General features: G+C 45.1%; 1 protein-coding gene across 3 annotated transcripts in view; it reads right to left on the reverse strand.

The window, feature by feature from the left end:
- NEO1 (neogenin 1) overlaps nucleotides 1-24,482 on the reverse strand; it is a 115,415-nt gene that overhangs the window by 50,844 nt on the left and 40,089 nt on the right. For all 3 annotated transcript variants that reach the window (XM_040969308.1, XM_040969309.1, XM_040969307.1), the window contains exon 7: nucleotides 502-661. In XM_040969308.1, the coding sequence (XP_040825242.1) occupies nucleotides 502-661 (160 nt within the window). The remainder of the gene's footprint in view (nucleotides 1-501; nucleotides 662-24,482) is intronic.

The following is a 24,482-nucleotide window of genomic DNA, read 5'->3' on the forward strand; positions in this document are numbered from 1 at the left end:
AGCGCCTGGCTGGAGGTGCGATGGAGGGGACCCCTGGTGCGGCCATCCGACCCCAGGCACAGAGCCTGGCTGGAGGTGCAATTGAGGGGGCCCCTGGTGTGGCCATCCGACCCCAGGCACAGCGCCTGGCTGGAGGTGTGGTGGAGGGATGACCAAGGTACAGCCACCTGAACTCAGGCACACAGCACCTGGCTGGAGGTGTGATGGAGGGACCCTGGTGGGCCATCCGACCCCAGGCACACAGCGCCTGGCAGGAGGTGTGGTGGAGGGGTGCCCAAGGTGCAGGAACCCGAGCTCAGGCACACAGCGCCTGGCTGGAGGTGCGATGGAGGGCTGACCAAGGTGCAGGCACCCGACCCCAGGCAGACAGCACCTGGCTGGAGGTGTGGTGGAGGGGACCCCTGGTGCGGCCATCCGACCCCAGGCACAGCGCCTGGCTGGAGGTATGGTGGAGGGGTGATCACGGTGCAGCCACCCGAGCTCAGGCACACGGCTACTTACCTGGCAGTCCCTTCCTTGGTGTAGAACACAGAGTAGGTGAGGCTGTCTCCTTGAGGGTCTGATGCGGGCGTCCGCCACGTTAGCTTGATGAAGCGGGTCGAGACCAGGGAGGCCACGACATCCCGAGGAGCTGAGGGCAGTGGTCCCGTTGTAGCTGGTGCTAGATGGTCAGTAGTGGCACTGGTCAGTGAAGTGGGAGGTAATGTTGGGATGGCAACATCTTGTCATGTGCAAACATTGGGGAACATGAAGGGCAAACCACGACGTTTTTTTTTTTTTAAAAGAGAACAGAAAAAACAAAACACAAAAAAAGAAATAAACAAAACCACGATGGGAAACAAAATAAGATGAATGAACATAAAAAAGGTCATTAAACTGAAGGCTAACATGCAAAGGTCACTACTGGCACTAACAGGGACTATTCAAGACACATGGCTGTAGAGCAAGCGGGCTTTCTGGTCACTACAATGGCCATGGGCAAGGAGGTGACGGGTGAGAATGAAACATCTCACAGGACACGGCAGTTCCCAGGCCACTTTCTGAGTTTTGAAAGCAGTGCTATCTGTCCAACTCTGCATCTATAACTGGCATATACGAGACAGCAATGCTCTCTGCTAGTCTTGCACTTCTGTGTGGTTTGGACAAGTCCCCTGGCAGTCAGCAGAGATTCAGGGCGATGACCTCACGGTCTGAGACCACATCTTCAGCTTTCATCTTTACAGGAAACCCTCTCTCTCTATCTGGCAATACCTTCGTGTTGCGAAGTCATACTACCTTCCCCTTCTTGTCAGTGCACTGAACTTGGACAGTGTAAAATCCCAAATCCAGGATTCTAAAGCCACAGCATTAACAGGTCTATCTGTTACAACCCTCTCTGAAGAGCATGGGAAAATGATCTGCAGACCTCAGGAACCTCATGGGAGGTCACACAGCCCCACGCTGAGGGTTCTGATGGCTCAGTGTCTGTTGTAAAGCTAGACACCCGTAGCTCCAGGTAACTTCTGACAAATTATTTTTTATTTGAAAGGTACAAAGAGAGGCAGTGGTTGGAGAGAGAGGAGATCTTCCATCTACAGGCTCATTTCCAAAATGCCTGTATCAATTTGCACTTGGCCAGGCAGGAGCCCAGAACTCTGTTTCCCACATGGGTGGGAGATTCTTGAGCCATCAACCACTGCCTCCCGGGATGTGTGCTAGCAGAAAGCTGAGTCACACTGGACACGGGGCTGTGGGCATCCTGAGTGGAACTTCAACCACTGTGTCAAGTAACGGCCCCCAGCCCAGTTTAACCTGACCTCCCAAAGTAAAACCCACCCACCGTGGGACAGCTGATTTTCAAAATGTATTACATTCCTCACAATGAACCAGAATTCACATGATGGTCAGAAAAACCTGTTTCATCTCACACTTTTGATTGTTCATAAACTTAATTTTTTGCTATTAGAGAAGTGCAGAGAACCTCAGAGTGGTTCACTCCCCAGATGCCTGCCACGGCTGGGACTGGCTGGGCTAGAGCCAGGGGCCAGAAGGTCCATTCCCGTCTACACAGGTGGGGTGGAAGAGGCTCTAACTCACTGGAGCTGCTCAACTGCTGCTTCCCCAGGTCTGCATTAGCAGGAAGGTGACATCTCACTTGATCTTCACCAAAAGGCCGAGAAGCGATACCAAGGTGACGTCTCCATCAGCACCTTGAATACGAGGCCGAACTCCCACTCCTAATCTCACCACTTTAGACTCCAGGAATTTGTTAGAACACTGTGTCCTAACCTTAACGGGGAAGACTGGCAGGAACAAGAGAGCAAGATGAAAACTGCAGAACCTACGCTGAATGAAGTGGTATGGCAACAATTTGCTGGAAATGTCTAAATAGAGTGCAAGAAAATCTTCAAGCGTTGTGGTCTGACTGTGCCGGATGTCACTGATTTTCCCACCTGGACACAGCAAGAGAAGGTCCACCTGCAGGGTCCGAGAGGGTGGGCAAGGGGAGAGTAGGCCAACAGTGGATATTTCCCAACTGTTTTTTTTTCACCAGGCCCGTAATCTCTTGGCATCGTCTGATCCTCAGAGCAGCTCTAGGAAACCGGCACTGTCCCTCTCTCCCACTGGGAAGTGACTGACATACAGAAGCCCTCCGGCACTTGCCCTAGCTCACTGCTAACAAAAGGTACCAAAACCCTCGGGGGGCCTCTGGCTGCAGCCGCCAGGACGCTGTCAACTCCGGCTCCAGCCCTGGCTGTGCTGCTTATGGTCATGAGCTGTTACTTATTCCCTCCCAGCCCCTCTCCCCACCCTGTCCAAGTGATGTTGCTGAGAACCGGCTGCTACTGAAATGTCAGATTCTTAAGTTTCAATCCAGGTGCAAAGTACACACGTCTCTAGAACAAAGGTCAGGAGCATAAAACCGTTCCACCTGAAAGGCCTCTGCGACCTGGAGCTTGCTGCCCGTGTCTCAGAGGAAACAAGCCCTGCTCACTCGCAGCCCCCAGAGCTGCATTTTCCTGCACAGTACCTTTGTTTATTCACACAGTAACTCTATGGTGACAGGGTGGAAATGACAGCAGTAGACGGTGGGATGAAGGTTAGGAAAGAACCAACAACTTGGAAGCTTCAGGCTCAGGAGCCTGCGTGGTTGGAAGCACCATTAACGGAGGAGACTATTAAAGGTGATAGTGGGAGACCAGAAAGGACATGCAGAAGTCATCTAAGCTAACTACCTTGCACCTATGGAAGAAACGTGTAGCAAGCAGTTGGAATTGGGGATCTAAGTGGTCAGAAACCCTCCCAGTGAGGCGGGTCCAGGAGGCGCCCCCACACCACCTTGCTTTGCTATTTTTCTGTCTGTCTAGAAGTGCATTAAGCTGCTCCAAATCTGATCTGACTTTCCACACTGCAGGAAGAAGAGGAAGCAGTCTGCTACCAGGGAGGCAACAAGCATATCTGAAAGAGCCCAGGGTTTCTAGTACAAAGGCCTACGTTCAAAACAAGGCTCGGCTGCTTCCTCCAAAGTCAGGCTGGCAAGTCCCTCTGTCTTTGCCGTGTCTCCTAGTCTACACACTACACAGAGTGACGCTCCCTCTCCAGGTCCCAGGCTGACAGGAATGAGATGAGTATTAAACAAGGAATGTGCACGGGAACACGCTGCTTTAGTCACAGCCTGAACAGGTAAACAGCACAGTACTCCAGCAGAAAGGCAGTGACAGAGGGAGGGCAGAGGGGGGCACGCAAATGCCCCACCAACTCCTCCAGCACTCATCTGTGCTGTTCTGGCAGCAGCCGCACTCCCTTGTATTCAGGCCCTGTCAGTCACATTTTGCTCCTGGGGGCAAAACATGCAAGGTTTCATTACAGATTCACCCATGGTGCCACTGTAGACTATAAACAACCAATCAATATGTACTTATTTAATTTATAAAATAGCAGAAAATTCAGGAAGAAATGTGACTGCAACAGAGATGGATGTTTCTAGAACCTCATCTAAGGCAGCATTTTAATCTTCTTCAACAGATACACCGTATATACACATTACATTGTAAGTTGGCACGCCATCTGCAAAGAAAACGCGTTGCCTAATTATCTGGGTGAAAGTGTAAATAAAGCTGGATCATGACAGACACATTTTGAATTATCCATGGGGAAGGCACACTCCCAACACAGCTCCCCCTGACGCCGAGTTCCTTCCTAGCTTAGTTCTGCTGCTGCAGCCCCACGTCTGGGCTGAGCCGCTGAGATGGCTGAGACACCTGTGTGACCACGGGAGCCCAAACAGGCCTCACGTTACAATCACAGGCAAGGTGGAACAGCTGGGATGCTGGACTTTGGACATGAAGGTTTGAGGCTGTGGATACGTCTTCCTTCCAAAAAGCAAATACAAAGCCAGAAAAAAAAAATTAGCAAAGACTGGAAACCAACCAAAGGCACACAATGAGCTCAGAGGCTCATTTTCATGGAAATGACTGCATTTCCAGGAAACAGACTCCATGGCACTGCCCTGGTCTGCTGCTGGCCCCCCAGGCCAGCGTGGGGGTTTTAAAAGCTGTGTGGCTGTGATAGTGTGGGCATGTAATGTAAAGTATCTTCAGTGATACTGGCAACCTGGAAGTGGGGGACAGGAAGGGCTAGTGACGTGTGGTAGACTTGCTGGGGAACAAGATTTTTTCCTGGGTGCGAGTGGTGAGAAGGCCTGATAACCCTCCACACATCCAGAGTAAGTGGGAGCCATGGGTATGCTCCAGGGACCAAAAATGCCCCTGGCCAAAGGAATCGTGTGTGTGTGTGTGTGTGTGTGTGTGTGTGTGTGTGTGTGTGTGTACGTACTTGTAAAACGAGTAAGTATGAGTGATTTGCAGAAAGCACAAACAAGGACAAGCTGAAAAATAACCCAAAATTTGAATGTACCTCCCCAAAGCGCTAAGATCCACCAGGTCTTAGTTGGTTGGCTTAATGGCTTGAGGTATATGAACACATAACTTTTGACCAACCCTTGGCTCAACCTGAATCTGCAGCACAGGGGCTGTGCTGAGAAACAAACCCGGACTCCTGCAAAGTGAAACAAAACAACACAAAACACGACAAAAACAAGCAAAACAGACCCAAGAGCTGTCTCGGCAGCAAAGATGTTGGGAAATATCCCACTTCCAGCAGACATGCAAGGGATAAGAAAGCATGACGCATGTCGGGTGGGGTGGGAAGAGCAGTCACCGCAGAGGTCTCAAAGGTCCTTCACATGCTACAGCTGACAAAGATTTTAAATCTATTCCTATGATAGAGTCTAAGAACTAAAAACATCTATAGAATGACAGCTGATCTCACTCACAAGCTAAGGTTCCCAGGTACCAGCAAAGCAGTCCTGTACCATAGACAAACTGGATCACCCAAGGTGCTGGCAGTAGCCAGTAATTCTTGTTTGCTTGTCAGTTCCTTGGGTCCCTGAGTCCCATGGAAGCAACTTGCAAAGGGCCCAGATGGATGCCTGCACGCGCAGTGGCTGCTACTGGACTGAGCCTGGCTCGAGAAGCTCAGAGCTGGGGGAACATGGCCCCAGACCAAGAGTGGGCTTGTTGTGGATATCTGATTGTGGCCTCAGTGTTCTTGCTTGCTGTCCCATCCTATTGTCTGTTGTCCTGGATGCTGCTCTGTATGTGCTTGGGGAGAATCTCTATTTGGAGCTACTGTTGGTTATTCCAGTCTTTTGTACCCTTTCTGACTGCGTCTGATTGCTTTATATGGAAATGTTCAACTATCACAACTCAAAAAATGCTTCTACTGCTGGAAAAAAAAAAAAACAACTCAATCATGTGGTTTCTCTGAATACAGCCAGGGTGGATAAAGGAATGGCCAGGCTTCAAGGGCAACAATCAAGAGCTCTTAACAGTAAGTGGAGCACTGTGTCCCTGCAGAAACTCAGCTCAGTTTCTCAGCTTTTCGGTAGCGTTTCCTTATTCTCCTCATCGGCTTTTCAACATTCCCGCACCCCCAACCCTAAAAGCGGAAGGCGGTCTTAGTGTCAGCCCTGCGGCATGTCAGTATCGGTAAGGCAAGGTCTTTGCACTAACAGTGGACCAGAGACAAGTTACTCTTGGAACTGCCACAGGCATGCCAATCAGAATTGGCCCTTGTGCTTTTCCCATTCTGGAATTATAGTTTAGTAACTACATATGAATGTTCCAGGATCTTGTTTATTCTCCAAGTTTGTCTACAGGGTCCCATTCCATGACTCCAACATAGCAGTTCATATCAGCCTTCCCGCCCCTCACCCCTGCCAGTCCTATCACAAATAGCTCAAAGAAAGCAATAACAACAACAACAATCCTTTGAGAAGCATAAACATCAATTAGAGTCCAATAAAACAACTGGTTGTTTTTAGATTAAAGATACTGAAAGGAAGCATGCACACCCAAGGGGAAATAACAATTACAGGAGGCTATTAATCACATCACTTTATTAAAAATGAAACATTGTGAGAGAGGAGCTGCGCAGGGCTGGCTCATGACAGTTATCCATCCCATGAAGGAGGCACTGACAAACACGTGGTTGTCACCGTGGGGCCAGGCTGCAACCGTGCTGTTCCCGCTGGTGCCTCTCAACAACGCAGTCATATTTCACGGAGGGTCACAAGCAAGAAGCAAAGACATACTTCTTCTCCCTCCCCAACTAATAAAATGTGCCACTGTTTCCACATTTAAAATACAATGCTACTGATTTAGAGGAAACAGCAAAAAGAAAATAATGCTACAAGGGTGCTGACTGAATCCTGGTGGAAAAGGCGGTGTCATATGCAGCAAAGCAACATACAGTGAAGTAACAGTGGAGAGGAAGGAACTGAGTTTGTCAGGGTAGAGGCTATTTGTCTCCAGGACGCACAGCGTAATTACACCTGTTCAGATCCCAGCTCCAGCTGAGTAATCCTGAGCAGGTGCTAAGTATTACGTTACTGAGCTGACGTAAAACCTAAAAGAGAGGCTATACTGAAAGCACTTAGCATGTTTTCCGGCAGAACAAGTGATCAGCTATGATGAACTTAGTGTTCTTAAAAGAATCCTGCTCATTTTTGAGAAGGGAGTGGGATGGAAGCTAGAGGAGGCATGATTTTCACCTCCCATTCAAAATCCCTGTTAAGTTTTTATTTATTTTAATTTTATTTCAAAGGCAGAGTAACAGAAAGGAAAGACATATGGAGATCTTCCACACGCTGGATAAGGCTGAAGCCAGCAGCCTTGGAACTCAATTAGAGTCTCTCACATGGGTGGCAGGGACACAAGTACCTGACCCATTGGCATGGTTCCCAGCATGCGGCTGCGCAGGAAGTTTAGTAGCTGGTACTCCAACCAGGCACTGATTTGGGATCACACACAGAAACATTTTGCTTCACCAAACACTTGTCCCCTCCTCCAAATCTTGACATTATGGAAACAGTTACTTGAACACGAAAGGATGAGATCTTAAAGAGCATAATGTTCAATCCTTAAAAGATAGAAACTGGGGGATGGTACAGTGCGTCAACAGGTTAATCTTCTACTTGAAAGTGCCAGCATCCCACACAGGCACTGGCTCATGTAATGGCTGCTCTGCCTCCAATCCAGCTCCCTGTGGATAGCCGGGGAAAACAGTAAAGGATGGCCCAAGTCCTTGGCTCCCTGCACCCACAGGGGAGACCTGGAAGAAGCTCCTAGTTTCTGGCTTCTGTTTGTCTCAGCTCTGGCCGGTGAAGCCATTTGAGGAGGAAACCAGCAGATGGAAAGCCTACTCTGTCTCTTCTTTCAGTAATCTGCCTTTTCAATAAAATAAAGTCTTAACAAAAACAACATAAACTGGTTTCCTAACAACAATGGAACACAGAAAATATGAAGGCAAAAACGGCAGGACAAAAAGAGTCTTCAAATGAGCAGAAAAGAACAAGACCAGAGTTGTTCTATAGAACAAAGGACATGAGAAAACGCCCAGGTAATTAAATGAAACACCGCTTTGGGAGTACTTAATCTAGAGAATACTACCTCTTTGGCTCATCCTGAACCATTTTTTGCTCCAGCTGTACTCTTGGCATAAAACCTTAATAAACTTTTAGACTCAGAACAGACTTTTCATAGGTCAACCACAGGTAAACAGGGACAATCAAAGGCAAATACACATTTAAAGTTGGGCCATGGACCCAAGGCTTTGGGAACCTGCACCTGCGTGGGAGACCCGGAAGAGGCTCCTGGCTTCGGATCGGCATAGCATCGGCCATTGCGCTCACTTGGGGAGTGAATCATCGGACGGAAGATCTTCCTCTCTGTCTCTCCTCTCTGTATATCCGCCTTTCCAATAAAAAAATAATGAAACTTTCTTAAAAAAAAAAATAAAGTTGGGCCATGGAGCATCAACATGATGAAAGAGAAGGACAAGAGGTTAGTGTTGTGGTGTAGCATGTTAAGCAGCCACTTGTGATGCTAGCATCTCACATAGGACTGTCAGAAGACTGGCTGCCCCGAGCTGATCTAGCTCCCTGATAACAGCCAAGCGAAGGCATCAGAAGCTGGCCTAGCAGAGGGAAGGCATCAGAAGCTGGCCTAGCAGAGGGAAGGCATCAGAAGCTGGCCTAGCAGAGGGAAGGCATCAGAAGCTGGCCAGCAGATGGTCCCCTCCAGCCAAGTGGAACATCTAGACGGAGCTTAACATCTCCTGGCTTTGGCTTAGCTGACAGTTGGCTGTTATGGCCATCTGGGGAGTAAACAATGAATAGAACATTTCTTTGTCTCACCTGTCCTCTTTGCCTTTCACATAACTAAAATTTAATTAAAAAATAAAACAGAAGTATAAAATCCAACAGGAAGGGGGCATCTGGCCTAGTCATGAACATGCTCTGCTTCTGACTCCAGCTTTCTGATAAGACACACCCTGGGAAGGCAGAGGTGACGGCCCCTGCCTCCCATGTGGGACACCAACAAGAGTTCCAAATTCCCAGCTTCAGCCTGGCCTAACCCCAGGTATTGTGGACATCCGAAGAGTGGGAGATTGCCTTGATCTGTCTCTCAAAACAACACAACACACACACACACCCTCACCTCACCCCAGAAGGAGGAAAAATCAAGAAGGAAATGGGAGAGAAAACCAAGGCTTGGAGAATCAAGATGGCAGAATAGGGTTAGGACACGTGTAAACAGATGGAGAAACATTTAATCGGGATGAAGCAGAGAGGACACATCCCATGAAACAGGAGAGGAAGAACAACAGCAGAGGGCTACCTGGAGAGTGACAGACACAGGAAAGCAACAGACACAACACAACAGTGTGGTGTTGCAGTGACTGATACTCCAGTGGCATTCAGCTAACAGCAATCTGAACTCCACCAGCAGCTGGAACTCCACCAGCAACCAGGTGGGAAGGAACTTGCACTGGGATCTTGGGAGGTGAACCCAAACAAAGAACTATCCATCTTGCTGGTCCGTTTGATTTGACCAGGAGCAGAGACAGAGCAGCAGATCCCAGACAGGCAGTGCGAGAACAGGGTGGATTTCACAGCCCAGTCAGCCCCCCTAAGCTGAATTGGGCGCCATTTTGCTTAAAGAGGCAAAGGCAAGGGAAAGGACTGAGCATACACTGAGCTGGAAGTGAACTCATTTCTGATGCAGTGAACTGCAGCAACGTGGCATTCTACATGTTCTACCCAAGACAGGTCTGGGTAGCCCTCAGAAATGACAACCAGCAGATCAAGAACTCTCGTAGTGGTATGTCAGGCACCATGTTGCACAGTGTGGCAATAATTTTAGGACTGCAGGGGACAACAGTGTACTGCGCATGTGCTGAGCTTGCGGGAACTCACTGAGCTCCATGAATTGCACTGGTCCCGCAGGAAAATAATACCGACTGTGGCATTGTATGGGTCAAAACAGGTCCATGTGGCACCCACACCTAATATTCAACAGGTTCCAGCAAGATCAACACCACCAACAACCTAGCTATATAGGACACTTGGTGTCTTCCTAATCTTGGGACCTGCTCCAACTGGAAGTGGGAGAAAGGTTGTACAGACAACGGTGCAGCCTCAGCACGGTATGAAAGGTGGAGATTGGTGACCCAGGAGTTGGGGCTACAGAGTTCTTTGTGGAAATCTAACATAAGAACTCAGACCTGGAACTTGCTGGAAGGAGTGGCACAAGTGGCTGCAAACAAAGAGCTGTGTACCAACCACAGTAAGTAAAATCACATTGTAGACCTGTGGGTGACAGAGCTTAGAAACCTGCCCCAAGGAGAAGACTCTGCTAACCAGAAGTACAATGACCAAGAGTAAAAGAAGACACAAAGGCACAATGAATATTACTGAAGACTCCCCTGCAAAGGAGCAAAACCCTATGCCAACCTCAGAGTTCACTGAGGAAGACATCGAGACAATGGGGGACAAAAAACTCAGAAAATTCATTTTAAAGCTTCTGATCAACAATGAGAAGCACATACAAGAGTTCAAAAAATTTAAGGAATATTTTACATAAGCAACAGCAGCAATAAAGCATATCAAGACTGATATACCAGAAATTAAGAACACAGTAGAGCAAATTAAAAATACAAAACAGAATGAAGCAAGCAGAAGAAAGACTCTCAGAATTGGAAGATATTTCCTGTCATCACGGGGAAGCAAACAAAATCTGGAAGCAGAGCTAGATCAGGCTAAAAAAAAAAGTATTCAAGAATTGAAAGTATATTAGGCCACTAGTAAGAGGCCTAAATAAGACTTATGGGAGTCCCAGGAGGTGCAGAAAGAGAAACTGGTTTTACAAATATACTTAATGAAATAATAAAGGAAAATTTCCCTCATCTAGAGAAAGAATTGGGAAACAACATATAGGAGGAGCACAGAACTCCCAACAGGCCTGATCAAAAGCGATCTTCACCAAGACACATGATGATCAAGCTCTCTTCAATCGAACATAAGGAAAAGATCCTTAAATGTGCATGTGAAAAAAATCAATTACATATAAAGGAATGCCAATTAAACTCACAGGAGATCTCTCACAGGAAACTCTACAGGCAGAAGAGAATGGAGTGGCATATTCCAGATTCTAAAAGAAAAAAATTGTCGGCCTAGGATAACATATCCAGCAAAGCTTTCTTTTGTCTTTGAAAATGAAATAAAATTCTTCCAGAGTAAACAAAAGTTAAAAGAATATGCCTCTTCCATACCTGCCCTACAAGTGATACTTAAAGATGTTCTCTTGACAAAGAGGAATAGCACCTACCAAAACCAAAGGCAAATGGGAAGAACATCCCAGGAAAATGACAACAGAAGACTAAAACAATGAACAACCATTACTAAAATGACAGGACCAAAGTACCACCCATACGTATTAATGCTGAATGTAAATGGCTTAAGCTCAATCAAATGTCACAGATTAGTAGACTGGATTAAAAAATAAAACCCATCTATTTGTTGTCTAGAAGAGACACATTTCACCAACAAAGATCAGCGGAAACTATATCTCACGGGTTTTGATGTTTTCTGTTAGTTTCATCTCTTCAAAACACTTTCTTCTCCATCATGGAAAGTGTAACTCCAATAGTCCAATTCATACTGTTTTTTTTGATTGATTGTTCACTTTTTTGGCTGTATCCTATGTGTTTTGATGTTTTTATTTCAGTTTGGCTCCTTCTAAATAATCTCTTTTCTCTAGTCGAATTCATCATGTGCTCATTAATTACACGATGGCATCATTTTTCCCAAGAGACTTCTGTGTTTCCTTTTCATCACTCATGTATTGGTTATTCAGTGGTGTTCTTTTTTCATGGTGCTATAATTTGTTGTTGTTGATGTGGCTGTTCTAACTCATACTGGTTGTTGACCTTGTTTCATGGCTTTTCACTTATGCTAATGTATAGTGATGGAGTACTGGGGTCTATCATATACAGATGTGGAGGTACAATGTAACATGCATGCCTGCATCCAGATGAAAGATGGATTCCCAATGAAACTGTTGGACATGTGTAGACAATGGGATGCTGGACTGTCTGACATTGTCTGTACCAACAATGTCGGCGTACACTTAAATAAGTGACTGACAGAATTATGATTCCTTATGAAGGACTACACTATTCTAACAAAATGGGAAAAATCTGATGGGGGTGGGAGTTTGGGGGAGAATCCCAGCCTATACAAAAATGTACCACATAATTCAATATTCAGAAAAAAAAAGAGAATGGGAAAACTTCTATCAGATCTAAAATGTCAGAATACCATGAAACAAGAAAACACCATTTTAAAAAGTTTTGGGATTCTGGGGATTAAAAGCATAGGTTTTAACACCTGAAGCGCCCAGTGGCCCAGCTTGCTGACCTGGCGAGGAGACTGGCAAGGGATGCACTGCTGTGTGAAAGAAGTCGCAAGTGGAGGGAGCACTCTGACTCTACGGACTAGCTTCGAAGGGTGGAGGACAGCTCCTTTGGTGCCCCAGCAATACACTCTTCCTGGGAGTTTTATTATCTGTGTGTTCTGATGATTACGTTGCCAGTAACTGCTGGTTTAACACAAAGCACTCAAATAAACAATCAAAGGAAATTATAAAATAAAATGAACACAAAACACTCCTCCCATTCTCGTGTGGCTTTCATTTTAGGGAAGTCATCTGACTTTTTTCCTGACATCAAAAGCGCTCATTAAAACAGGTGTGCCAGATGCCAGTGACGCAGCACCATCAGCAGTTGAGCCAGGAAGGAACACGCCTCTCCCCCTCTATCCTAAACTTCACGCTGCTGTCACGGGGAGGTTCCACCACTGCAAAGCAGAGGAAGAAACCAGGGTATACAGGGCATTTCTGTTCTTTACCCAGTCAGGCCGAGAGAAAGGAAACACTGATTTTATCTCAATGTGTTCAGTGATTGATATTGACTTTAATCTCAGTCTTCTAAGAAGCAGCTGAAAGAGCAAAATAAGTATTTTTTTCTAAAAATTTGGATTCAGATCAAATTCCAGCTGGTTTTATTTCCCTAGATTGTGTAAAAATCAATGGAACTTGAAGAGTTGCTAAGATCTTTAATAAAACTACTTTAAAATCCAATACAACTACTCAGATTTATAAGAGTAAGACTGAAGAGGAACTGCAAAAACATGAGTAGCAAAATAATCACCAGACCAGAATTCAAATAAAAAAAAAAAATCCCACATTGGTAACACGTGAGTCTACCACACTCAAGTATGTATAGACATTGTAAGGGAAAACTGGACCAATACTGGCAGAAACAAGGGTTGCTCTTAAAACATATGCACAAAGCTGAAACACAGGAACAACATTGGTGTAGTTAACTCTGAGGACGCTGAGTGTTTTCTGCTATTGCGATTTCTGCCTTGCTGGCTTGGCTGGGGAGCAGTGTGAACTCCAGGCCTGACAGTCTACATGACATCTGGCAGGTCACACAGGCGGGAGCACTGCTCAGCAAGGAGGCCACTCGTGTTAGAGAAGACTCGCTCACTGCCCTACAGCCCATCAGTCTGTACCATCTGAAAGTTGCTTGCTTCAAACCCAGCAATAGAAGCCTGCCAACTTGCTCTTTTTAAATGTTAACAGTTAAACTGACCAATCATGATTATGGAACTATGTGGAATTGGCCTGAAATGCATAAAAACCCTGTGCTGTCCAACCTCGGCCCTTTTTCTCCTGCTTCTTCTGCCTCTGCTGCTGCTGCTGCTGCTGCTGCTGCTGCTGCTGCTACTCCCCAGTATTGCTGGTCTGGGTGATGGCTGGGAACCTAGGCTGGCAAAATAAACCGCCCTTCTGCATTTGCATCGACTTCAGACTCCTGATGATTTCTGGGTATCTCAAAATTTGGGTACAACAACTCAAAAGAAAAACACTTTCTGAAACGTGAATCAAACTACATTCTGCTTCTCATTTCTGGGGTTCCATGAAGTATGCAGAAGTAGGACGCGGTCCCAATGCAAACACTACTGTAGCATGAAAGGAGCACACCAATGCAGCATGGAAACACACAACCAAGTCCACACACAGCACTGAGAGCGACACAGGACCAGGTCCACACGCAGCACTGACAGCGACACAGGATCAGGTCCACACACAGCACTGACAGGGACACAGGACCAGGTCCACACACAGCACTGACAGTGACACAGGATCAGGTCCACACACAGCACTGAGAGCGACACAGGACCAGGTCCACACACAGCACTGACAGCGACACAGGATCAAGTCCACACACAGCACTGAGAGCGACACAGGACCAGGTCCACACACAGCACTGACAGCGACACAGGATCAAGTCCACACACAGCACTGAGAGCGACACAGGATCAAGTCCACACACAGCACTGAGAGTGACACAGGATCAGGTCCACACACAGCACTGACAGCGACACAGGACCAGGTCCACACACAGCACTGACAGGGACACAGGACCAGGTCCACACACAGCACTGACAGCGACACAGGATCAAGTCCACACACAGCACTGAGAGTGACACAGGATCAGGTTCACACACAGCACCGACAGCGACACAGGATCAGGTCCACACACAGCACTGACAGGGACACAGGACCAGGTCCACACACAGCACTGACAGTGACACAGGATCAGATCCACACACAGCACTGACAGTGACACAGGATCAAGTCCACACACAGCACTGACAGCGACACAGGATCAAGTCCACACACAGCACCGACAGCGACACAGGATCAGGTCCACACACAGCACTGACAGCGACACAGGATCAAGTCTACACACAGCACTGAGAGCGACACAGGATCAAGTCCACACACAGCACTGACAGCGACACAGGATCAAGTCCACACACAGCACTGAGAGCGACACAGGATCAAGTCCACACACAGCACTGACAGCGACACAGGATCAGGTCCACACACAGCACTGACAGCGACACAGGACCAGGTCCACACACAGCACTGACAGCGACACAGGATCAAGTCCACACACAGCACTGAGAGTGACACAGGATCAGGTTCACACACAGCACCGACAGTGACACAGGATCAGGTCCACACACAGCACTGAGAGCGACACAGGATCAAGTCCACACACAGCACTGACAGCGACACAGGATCAAGTCCACACACAGCACTTATGACAACATGAGATCACGTCCTCACACAGCGCCGATGATGACACGAGAACAAGTCCACACACAGCACCGACGCTACAGGAAATCAGCTCTACTTGCAGCCAGCCTGTCGGTGACATCTTTCAGAATCAAATGATACTCTGCCAACTATGACATTATTGTATAATTGAGCATCTTTTAAATATAAGCACCAATTAAAAGAATCCTAGACTCCTTCTGGTGTCTTAACACTGCATCATAGTTTCTTTCTTCATAACAAAATAATAGCCTCACACTTAAACTTGTGTTTTGATAGCTTCTGAACACTTTTTTTTTTTTTTTTGTGCACAGGAATGTCATCTGCAGGGCACACATTTAATTGCCAAATAATAAAATAAAAAACAACCAAAAACTCCAAAACAGTAAAAACCAAAAACCAAACAAATGAAAAACTATCAGACACCAAATTCTTACCTAGACCTCACAAGCTGCAGCGTGAGAATTCATGACTTCTGGCAAAGATGAAACTGATGTTCAACACTAAGCTATTCATACTTCAATTATATGTCCCTCTCTAAAATTATCCTAAAACAGATTATTCATTATAGTACAACTCAACAGGAACTGGAACAAACTTTCTTAATCTCAGTAGACTACAAACTGTTACATTTAAAATTTACATAAAGGATCCCTCCACTTCTACTTAGCATGAAAACTGCAATCTTTTCCCTTGCCCTTAAATAATCTTCAAGTAAGTCACGAATCTTGCTATGTGTTTGTCAAACATAAGCCTTTAGGATATAAACACAAAGTTTCTCTATTGTCACCACTTAGCCAAGGGCCATCTACGCCCCATCTCATGGCGCCACAGGTTCCACACATTCCTGTCGGAACCACTCAACAGAACATTAGTCTTCTAGAAGTGCTACTTGTATCCTCAGGTATTGAGGACTAGCGAGATTTCCAAATGGTTCTATAAGTTCCACCCTCTATTTGCTGTGAAAGGCTTTCTGGTCCATATCCCTCTCCCCAGATGATCAGCTCAAACTCTTACTCATTAGCACTGGTAACCGGAGCTGCCTGCTATTCTGCAATGCACTTTTGTCCTCCTTGTTTAGACATCTGAAATGACAGGCTTTTTCCATCTTCCTGTCCTAGGCTCAGAAGATATGCCACTTTCCTCAAGAAGCCTTATTTACCAAACCTACAAGAAGCTATTCCTCCCCACTTAGAAGCACACTAGCATTTTGGCATTTGTGACAGTCTGCATTATAATTAATTGGATCCATGACCTAAACCTCTGCCCTGGCACTGTGCAGAAACTTTCAGATTTGAAAAATTGCAAATAGTTGGGGGTGATCACAGGATATGCTGCCCTCACTCCGATATCACGAAGGAAAAAGGCAGGCATTTGCAAGTAATTACGCAGGGATGACGCATATCAACCAAGATGGCTTCAGACACAGTGGCTGCATGTCCATCTTAGCAAAACGGCACATGTGACCACACTGACTTTTAAAAACCGAACTTGAGCTTAACAGAACATGAATGGAAAACACTAAAGCTGAAGTGGCACAGTGTATGTGGAAACTGAAAACCCAACGGTCGGTCCTGACCTGGATGCTACCTAGATTTAGGGCAGGTTACTTAAGTCTGCAGCTGAAGTTAACACAGGTTGGCTCTCCAGGGTATATTCTAGGTAGGCTGTGGCTTACATGAGCTCTGCTAAGACCTCATCACAGGGTGGCCTGATAATGGTGAATTTCTATTCACACAGTTCACGTGCTTCCTAAAATACATGGTTAAATAAAATTGCTCTCATTGCTTTAATGAATACATCTAGCATGTGTACGATGACTCACCTTTCAAGAAGAGAAAATAATTGTTACAAAAAAAAAAATCTACAAGAAAGATGCCAAATACTCCGGGCTAGATTCCCAGCTCTCTGACTCCAGGCTCCTTTTAAGCAGAGCCTGGGAGGCAGCAGTGATGGCTGCTCAAGTGGCTGGGTTCCTGCCACCCACGGGGGAGGCCTGGATTGAGTTCCTGGTTCCTGGCCTCGCTTGCCCCTAGAAAGCCTCCACGGACACTAGGGAGTAAACCAGTAGATGGGAACTCTTTCCCTTTCACTGTCACCCTGTCAAAATAAGTAATAAGTAAAAACAAGATCAAGTCAAATCTCTAAGTGCTGACATGCTCACGCACTACACAAAGCCGCAGAAAAGCAGGATTCTCTTTTGCAGGCAGAGTCCACGTGTGCAAGTGTGTGTAAGAGCAGGACACACACACACACACACAGGCTGGTTTAGGCTGGTGTGTCTCAACCTGAGCACTGGCACTTCAGAGAGACGCCCGGGTACCCGATTTGAAGTCAGTCCCACTCTTCCTGCAGTATCTCTACCAGAGCGCTCTTTCTCTTTAAGTGAACACACAGATATAATTATCCTGTGTGTTCATTTACTTGCTTATCCTCCATCCACTAACTCCAAGCCAGATGAGGGCAAGGCCTGCTGCTCCAACCCCACCAATCAGCACAGGATACTGATTTTCTGCGGTATACCAATACCTACTGAGTAAGCAAACACAAAGACGATGTTACCAAGAGCTTTCTCTAGAAAGTAAGATGAGTGAAGGGTTAAAAATGAATTTGCTTTCATTTCCACTATGTATTCTTATTTTTGACAATGAACATGTGTTAGTTTATTTTGGTGCAAACTTAGTTTTAACCAGACCATTTTGGATTCCTTGCAATCTGGTCATAAAAGATTACTTTCTTGTTTTGCAAATGTAAATAACTGACCTGAATGTTTTATGGATTTAAAAAAATATCCATGGGCCCGGTAAGGTGGCCTAGTAGCTAAAGTCCTCACCTTGAAAGCGCCGGGATCCCATATGGGCGCTGGTTCTAATCCCAGCAGCTCCACTTCTCAGCCAGCTCCCTGCTTGTGGCCTGAGAAAGCAGTCAAAGACGGCCCAAAGCCTTGGGACCCCCGCACCTGTGTGGGAGACCTGGAAGAAGTTCCTGGCTCCCGGCTTTGGATCAGCGCAACACTGGCAAATGCGGTCGCTTGGGAATGAATCATCGGACGGAAGATCTTCCTCTCTCTCTCCTACTCTCTGTATATCTGAGTTGGTGTTAAAAATATAATAAATCTTAAAAAAAATCCTCAAATTTTGCTTCATCTAGTCAACTTTTGTTTTACCATTATTCTAAAATAATAATAGTCATACTTGAGAGGTAGGAAGACAGAAAAGAGAGGGGCTGACTTTCCTCCCACTACCTATAATGTCCAGGATTGGGCAGGGCAAAAGTGGGGAGCTGGTGGGCCCGGCGCAGTGGCGCAAGTGGTTAAGGTCCTCACCTAGCACACCCGGGATCCCATATGGGCGCCGGTTCTAATCCCGGCAGCCCCGCTTCCCTTCCAGCTCCCTGCCTGTGGCCTGGGAAAGCAGTCGAGGACGGCCCAAAGCTTTGGGAGCCTGCACCCGCGTGGGAGACCCAGAAGAGGCTCCTGGCTTCAGATCGGCATAGTATCGGCCCGTTGCGCTCACTTGGGGAGTGAATCATCGGATGGAAGATCTTTCCTCTCTGTCTCTCCTCCTCTCTGTATATCTGCCTTTCCAATAAAAACATAATAAAAATAAATCTTTAAAAGTGGGGGGCTGGGAACACAATGCAGGTGTCCCACATTAGCAGCAGGGACCCAGTCACTTAAGTCAGGGTTCAGGAATGTCTCACAGAATCATTTGGTCTAGTTATGCCAAGACAACTGCAGGCGGGACAGAAAATTCAGTAAGTTTATAGCAGGCTAATTTTGAAGTCAGTGACTCTGTATGGTTCATGAGTGTTATAAATATCCAAGTGGCCTCTGGTCGATAAAGATTCTCCACCCCTGACTTCAACCATCACCTGTTGTATTCCAGGAAGCAGGTGGTATAAGAAAGGTCTGGCTGAAAACTAAGAAGAGGGGTCAGGGCCAGGCATTCAACTCAGGCACTCTTACATGGGGACCAGCCAACTTAGACACCATCTTCCTTGCATCTAGTTGATAGCTGCCTACTGAATTGCAGTGGGTGCTCGGCCTTTGTAGGTTCTTTCAAACTACTATTGCCTCACAGCCATGGAGTACGACCAGCTTAGAAAACATGTTACCTTATCTGCCCCTCAGAGGTGTGCCATACAGGGACGAGTCTAGACACACAGGTAAAAAAACTGACACTCAGGTTAACCACTGCATACACAGTGGGGCTGAGATGGGAACCCAGCAATCTCAACTGTTAGTACAAGGCTGCTTCATTGTACATGTTACAATGGCTGGTAACATGAAATCATTCATTAGGAATCTCTTGATCTGCCTGCAAAAGCATTGAAACACATCTTGCATTGAATGCACAAACAACTGCACTCCCTGGGCATTTGCAATGATAAAACGACCTAACAGATCAATGAATCAATTCAGGGCCTGATCCAATCATTCAGCAATGCAAGGAACCAGGAGATATGAACCAGAACCCAGGCACTGACATCAGAGTATTTCCAACACCATGAAGTTCCTAGATGCAGATTTCATGATTAAGAATCAGATATCATAAACATAACTTTTTCCTACAGCTATTACTGCTGCCACAAAAAAAACAAAATAATTTATTAGAATTTATCCTTTAATACCAGTACCAATTATTGTTCATCCTAGCACTGCAGACTTAAAATATTCCACTAATGATTGACAATGTCTGCCATCTAGCTAATGTTTACTCACACCAGGTCGTTAGTCACTCATTCCGAAACTGCTATTATTCAGTGTTAACCTCAGACACTGTGTGGAATTTTTTACAAATGTTTCTGTCAAAGAAAAAAAAAAAAGGATGCTCACTATGTAATCTTATCTCCTATGTCCATAATATCCTAGAAGTCATCTAATGAGTTGGTGAAATGTGAATTTCCTTTACTGAAAACAAGTTCACGCGACTCCCTTTTCACCAGCCCTCTTCCCTCCTGGAACGGAAACACTGCCAGTGATCACATGTGGCATCAAAGGACACACACGGAAAGGGCTTTGGGATTGTTTTGACACCCCAGTCTCACACAACCACTCTGGAATCTATTTTAAAATCCAAACTGACAGAAAGAAAAGGCCATAAAAACGCAATGGACACAAAAGATCCTTAACTCTCACCACTTTTATATACACGCCAATGCTTGTTTTAAACCATCATTCAATAGACGATAATAAAAACTGAAAGGACTTTAGAATAAAACATAAGGCAGTATTAATTTCCAGTCCTGCTTGTTTTCTGGGGCAGGCATCTGGCCCTTGAGATGGGGAGTTCAGCCCTGGCTCTGCTCCCAACACCAACTTTCTGATGGTGTGCACCCTGGGAGGCAGCAGGTGCATCCGTGCCATCTCTATGAGAGAACTAGACTGAGTTCTGGGTTCCTTCTTCAGCCTGGCCCAGCTCTGCTATTGGGGACATGTCGGGAGTGGATCAGCACAAGGGCGTCTGTCTGCCCTTCAGATGAGACTGTTCAACAGTCAAATATTTAAAAAGACCAAACCTAAACATCAGAAGAACTGCTATTCCAAACTTGAATTTGATAAAATATCCAAAATTATATATTTTAGATGTTTTAAGAAATGATGTTTGGAAATAAACTGAAATCCTAATTCTTAATGTAGATAGACATCCTGTTTTTGACAGTGCTGTATATAACATTCTGCATATTCTGACCACAGCTGCAAAATGTCACTCAGTGTTCAAAAAGTGGTCACTAGTGATCAGGCTGTGCAGGTGGCCTCACAAGTGCAAGCGCTGCAAATCCTGCCTGAGCAGGTCAGTAGCCAGCCAGCAGGTTGAACATTAGTATCTGCAGCCAACTGTGAGGTGGAGGAGGACAGCATCAGGAAAAGGCCTCTTAGAGAGACACTCAGTGATTATTTTTGAATGAAAATACTGACTGGCTTTGTTTGTTTGGGATACAGGGCAGATAAAGAGAAGCACCATTGTAATAGATTTCTTTCTTCTTCCAATGGTTCTCCCTGTAACAGCCTCTCCTCGGAGTCATCAGGCACATTCTCTCCTTGTTATTCACAGATCAAATCTGGGATGGACACCATGGTGCAACAGTTGTACCACTGCTTAGGACACGCACATCCCATGTGCTAGTTCCTAGTTCAAGTTCCAGCTACTTCACTTCCAATCCAGCTTCTTCAACACCATTGCATTCTTCACACTCTTACCACCCTCCCCCCGTCTTTCCTCTTGTTTTCATTTATTAAGCATTAAAATAAACAGACTTATACTTATCAGAAAGAATTTGGAATCATAAACCATCAGAGCTAAAAGGTATATATATCATACAGTCAAGAGCTGGAAAATCTGTCTATCGGTAAAAGGCCAGAGAGTAAATATTCCAGGCACAGAGGACACTGTTTAAATTGCTTATCTCTGCCATTATTGCTCATCACTATTTTATTATGGTGCAAAAGACCACAGATGGGACATGGACAACTTGTAAATGAACATGTGTAGTGTTCCCCAATATTTACAAATCCAGAGAGTAGGCTGGATTTTGCCTGTGTGGCATGGTCTGTCAACCTCAACCTGGTCTGCCCATCTCCAAAAATATTCCCACGCCAATGTTTCTCCAAACCATGCCCTTTAAGACAACAATGGGTCTACTAGAGGACAACCAAAGAGGCTACTTCACCCACAACGATATTGTCCCCTTGGAGAGTCACAACAGAAAGGAACACAAAGGGAAAGGGACTCAAAATGGGTCAGACCTCGGCCTTGGTCCTACCAAATCAAGAGGCAGCAATGAAGTGCAGCAACGTCTGTCCTGTCATGACACACACAACCCAACGCTCCTGGGAAAGGAATCCTCTGGAAGCTATGACATCATCGGCAAAAAGTCACCAGCGTCACAGCTGATGCCTTTTCTATACTTCAGCACTGACATAAGGTGAGGTTGGCACAAAGGAAAGGGAGGAGGGAGGCCTTTACTGATTACAGGAAAGGGATATTCGGTTACTTCAGAACATTGAGGGAATGACCCTCTCTGAAGGCAAACAATGCTAATAGTTTAGTATGGGAATGTCTGCATGAGAACCATTACTTTAAATTCAAGTTTAGAAGAGGTATATACAAGCTTTGTATCCTTCTTTTCTACTGGGTATTATAGAGATTTTCCTGATACTGTTAGTATGTTCAAAGGCTGATTTTTTAATAGCCTGATAAAGTTTCCATCCTAACGTACTATAATTATTTTAACTACTTCCTCTGTTTCGGACATTTAAGTCATTTCCTATTATTTTTTTCTCATCATTCCTACCACTTTTTCTCTTTTAAGTTACTAATATTGATCTATCCAAATCTCTGACTCTTGTTCAGGAAACAGTCCCAAAAGAACAACTCGTGGAGGTTGAGTCAGTTTCTTTTAAGATGTGATTGTCAAAATGGTTTTAGTGAATGACGTTAACAACTGACATTTTCACCAAGAGTGGGAGGAAGATAAAAACCTAATCACACCCCAGGCAGCAATGTTCACCAAAAAACATAAAATCCCCATTAATCGACAAAAGACATTTTATTGATTTTTTTCCTCTCTGTGACCGATCCACAGCCATTGTCTGTGGTCCTACTGTGCGTTGCTCGTCTACATTACTGACTGTATCATCTTCATTTGCCTGTGTTGCTGTTTTGCAGACTGCACTTCTCTGTGATGAACCTCCTCTCTAGCTTGGCTCCTTTTTAATTTTGTTACAGTATTTTTCAAATCACATCTTTTTTTTTTTGCATTTAGGAAAGCAGACAGCTACAGACTCTTTCATCCTCTTTCATTTTTTCTTGTAAATTTTCTATATTCTGACGCAAAATATATTTTTTTCCAAATCACCAATAATCCATATACTATGTAAACTCCTCCCAGTACATGTTGATTTCAGATTTTTTGAGATCATACATCCAGAAATGGTTATTTCTGCTGCACAAGCTTCTTTCAGGCCACCACAGTGATGCACACAAGACAGAACACAAAAGCAACAGCAGCAAAAACCATGATAGGACAGATTTTATCAGAAACAATCTAAATCACTGGATTTACTAAGAAGGAAAAGGTGGTGCCTTCAGGTAAAATACGGTACTGAAGTGTAAATCCACAGAATATACTAGTAGTTTAAGGCAGAACTAAGAACGCCTTTTTCTGAACATTAAGAGGGGGTGTGGAGGGGAGGTGGGAACTATATTGACAGTTTACCAAAATACTATCGTGGTATCTACTTGGATTTTCTAGAGTACATCTAAGGGTGGGTTTCCAATGACCAAGACTTAATAATCCCACAGAGTTATTCAATGACATTTTCAGAGAACATTAAGGGATTGCAGCTTTCCCAGGTGTACAGAATGCCAGAATACAAACAAGGAAATACCATTTGCACAAGACAACAGTATGCAACTGTCTTAAGTCATAGCAAAATGTCACTTAAAGAGACTTGAGATCTAGCAAAGCCAAAGCAGGTATTTACTTTTTCAGTTTCTTCCCTGAGCTTCTGACATGGACTGACGCCTGGGTTCTAGATATTTTTATTGATTTATGCTCAAATCCATACATTATGTCTGTTATGTCCATGATCCTGCTTATAAAACATGTACCATGGCTCAAATGGAGCAGTAAAGACACCACTTATGGTAACTCTGACTTAACTACATGGTTGAAATGCTAGCAGAGCTGAAAACTTCCTGGGTTAAACGCACACACCAGCTCTGCTGTCCTCCTCCTCACACTTCCTGGCACCAAGCTGGATTTCCCTTGTGTTTCCGTCTTCTGTGATAGGATTAAAAGCATTCCAATTGTATCAATTTCCTTAAAGACACAGATCTTGATTTCACTGATTTTCTCCACTTTCCCTTTTGTTACTGCTGCTCAGGACCACGCTCCCTCTTGTTGTTTTAGACTCAATTTGCCCATTTCTACTTAGTTTTCAAAAATCCGTCTCAGAAGAAATACTTCAGCTTCACCCCACAAACTTTGATGAGCTGTATTTTCATGATCACTCAGTTTAAAATGTTTTGTAATTTGCTAGATGACTTCCTTGGAAAGTGGGTTATTTAAATGGGTGCTTAACTTCCAAACAGCTGGAAGTTTTCTAAATAGCTGTTACTAATTTCTACTTTAATGTCACTGAGGTCAAAGAACATTCCTTCTATTCTATGACTTAAATCCTTGTCTTCTACCTTAAACGCATTGGTACTTAATGTAGTAATTGATAAGAACAGATTTAAACTTAGTGTATCTTACCAGCTGTTCTTCCTTTGTCCCTCTTATTCAACTCCCACAATTACTCACCTGAGCAGTTTTTAAGGTTTCATTGTGCTCCGTGGTTTCTCTAGAGTTATAACAAGCTTTTTCAAACTATGGTCATTTCAAACAGTGTTATATGATCTG

The sequence above is a fragment of the Ochotona curzoniae genome, unplaced genomic scaffold (assembly GCF_017591425.1).
Source record: "Ochotona curzoniae isolate NIBS_2020 unplaced genomic scaffold, NIBS_Ocur_1.0 scaffold_4701, whole genome shotgun sequence".
Taxonomy (NCBI): Eukaryota; Metazoa; Chordata; class Mammalia; order Lagomorpha; family Ochotonidae; genus Ochotona; species Ochotona curzoniae.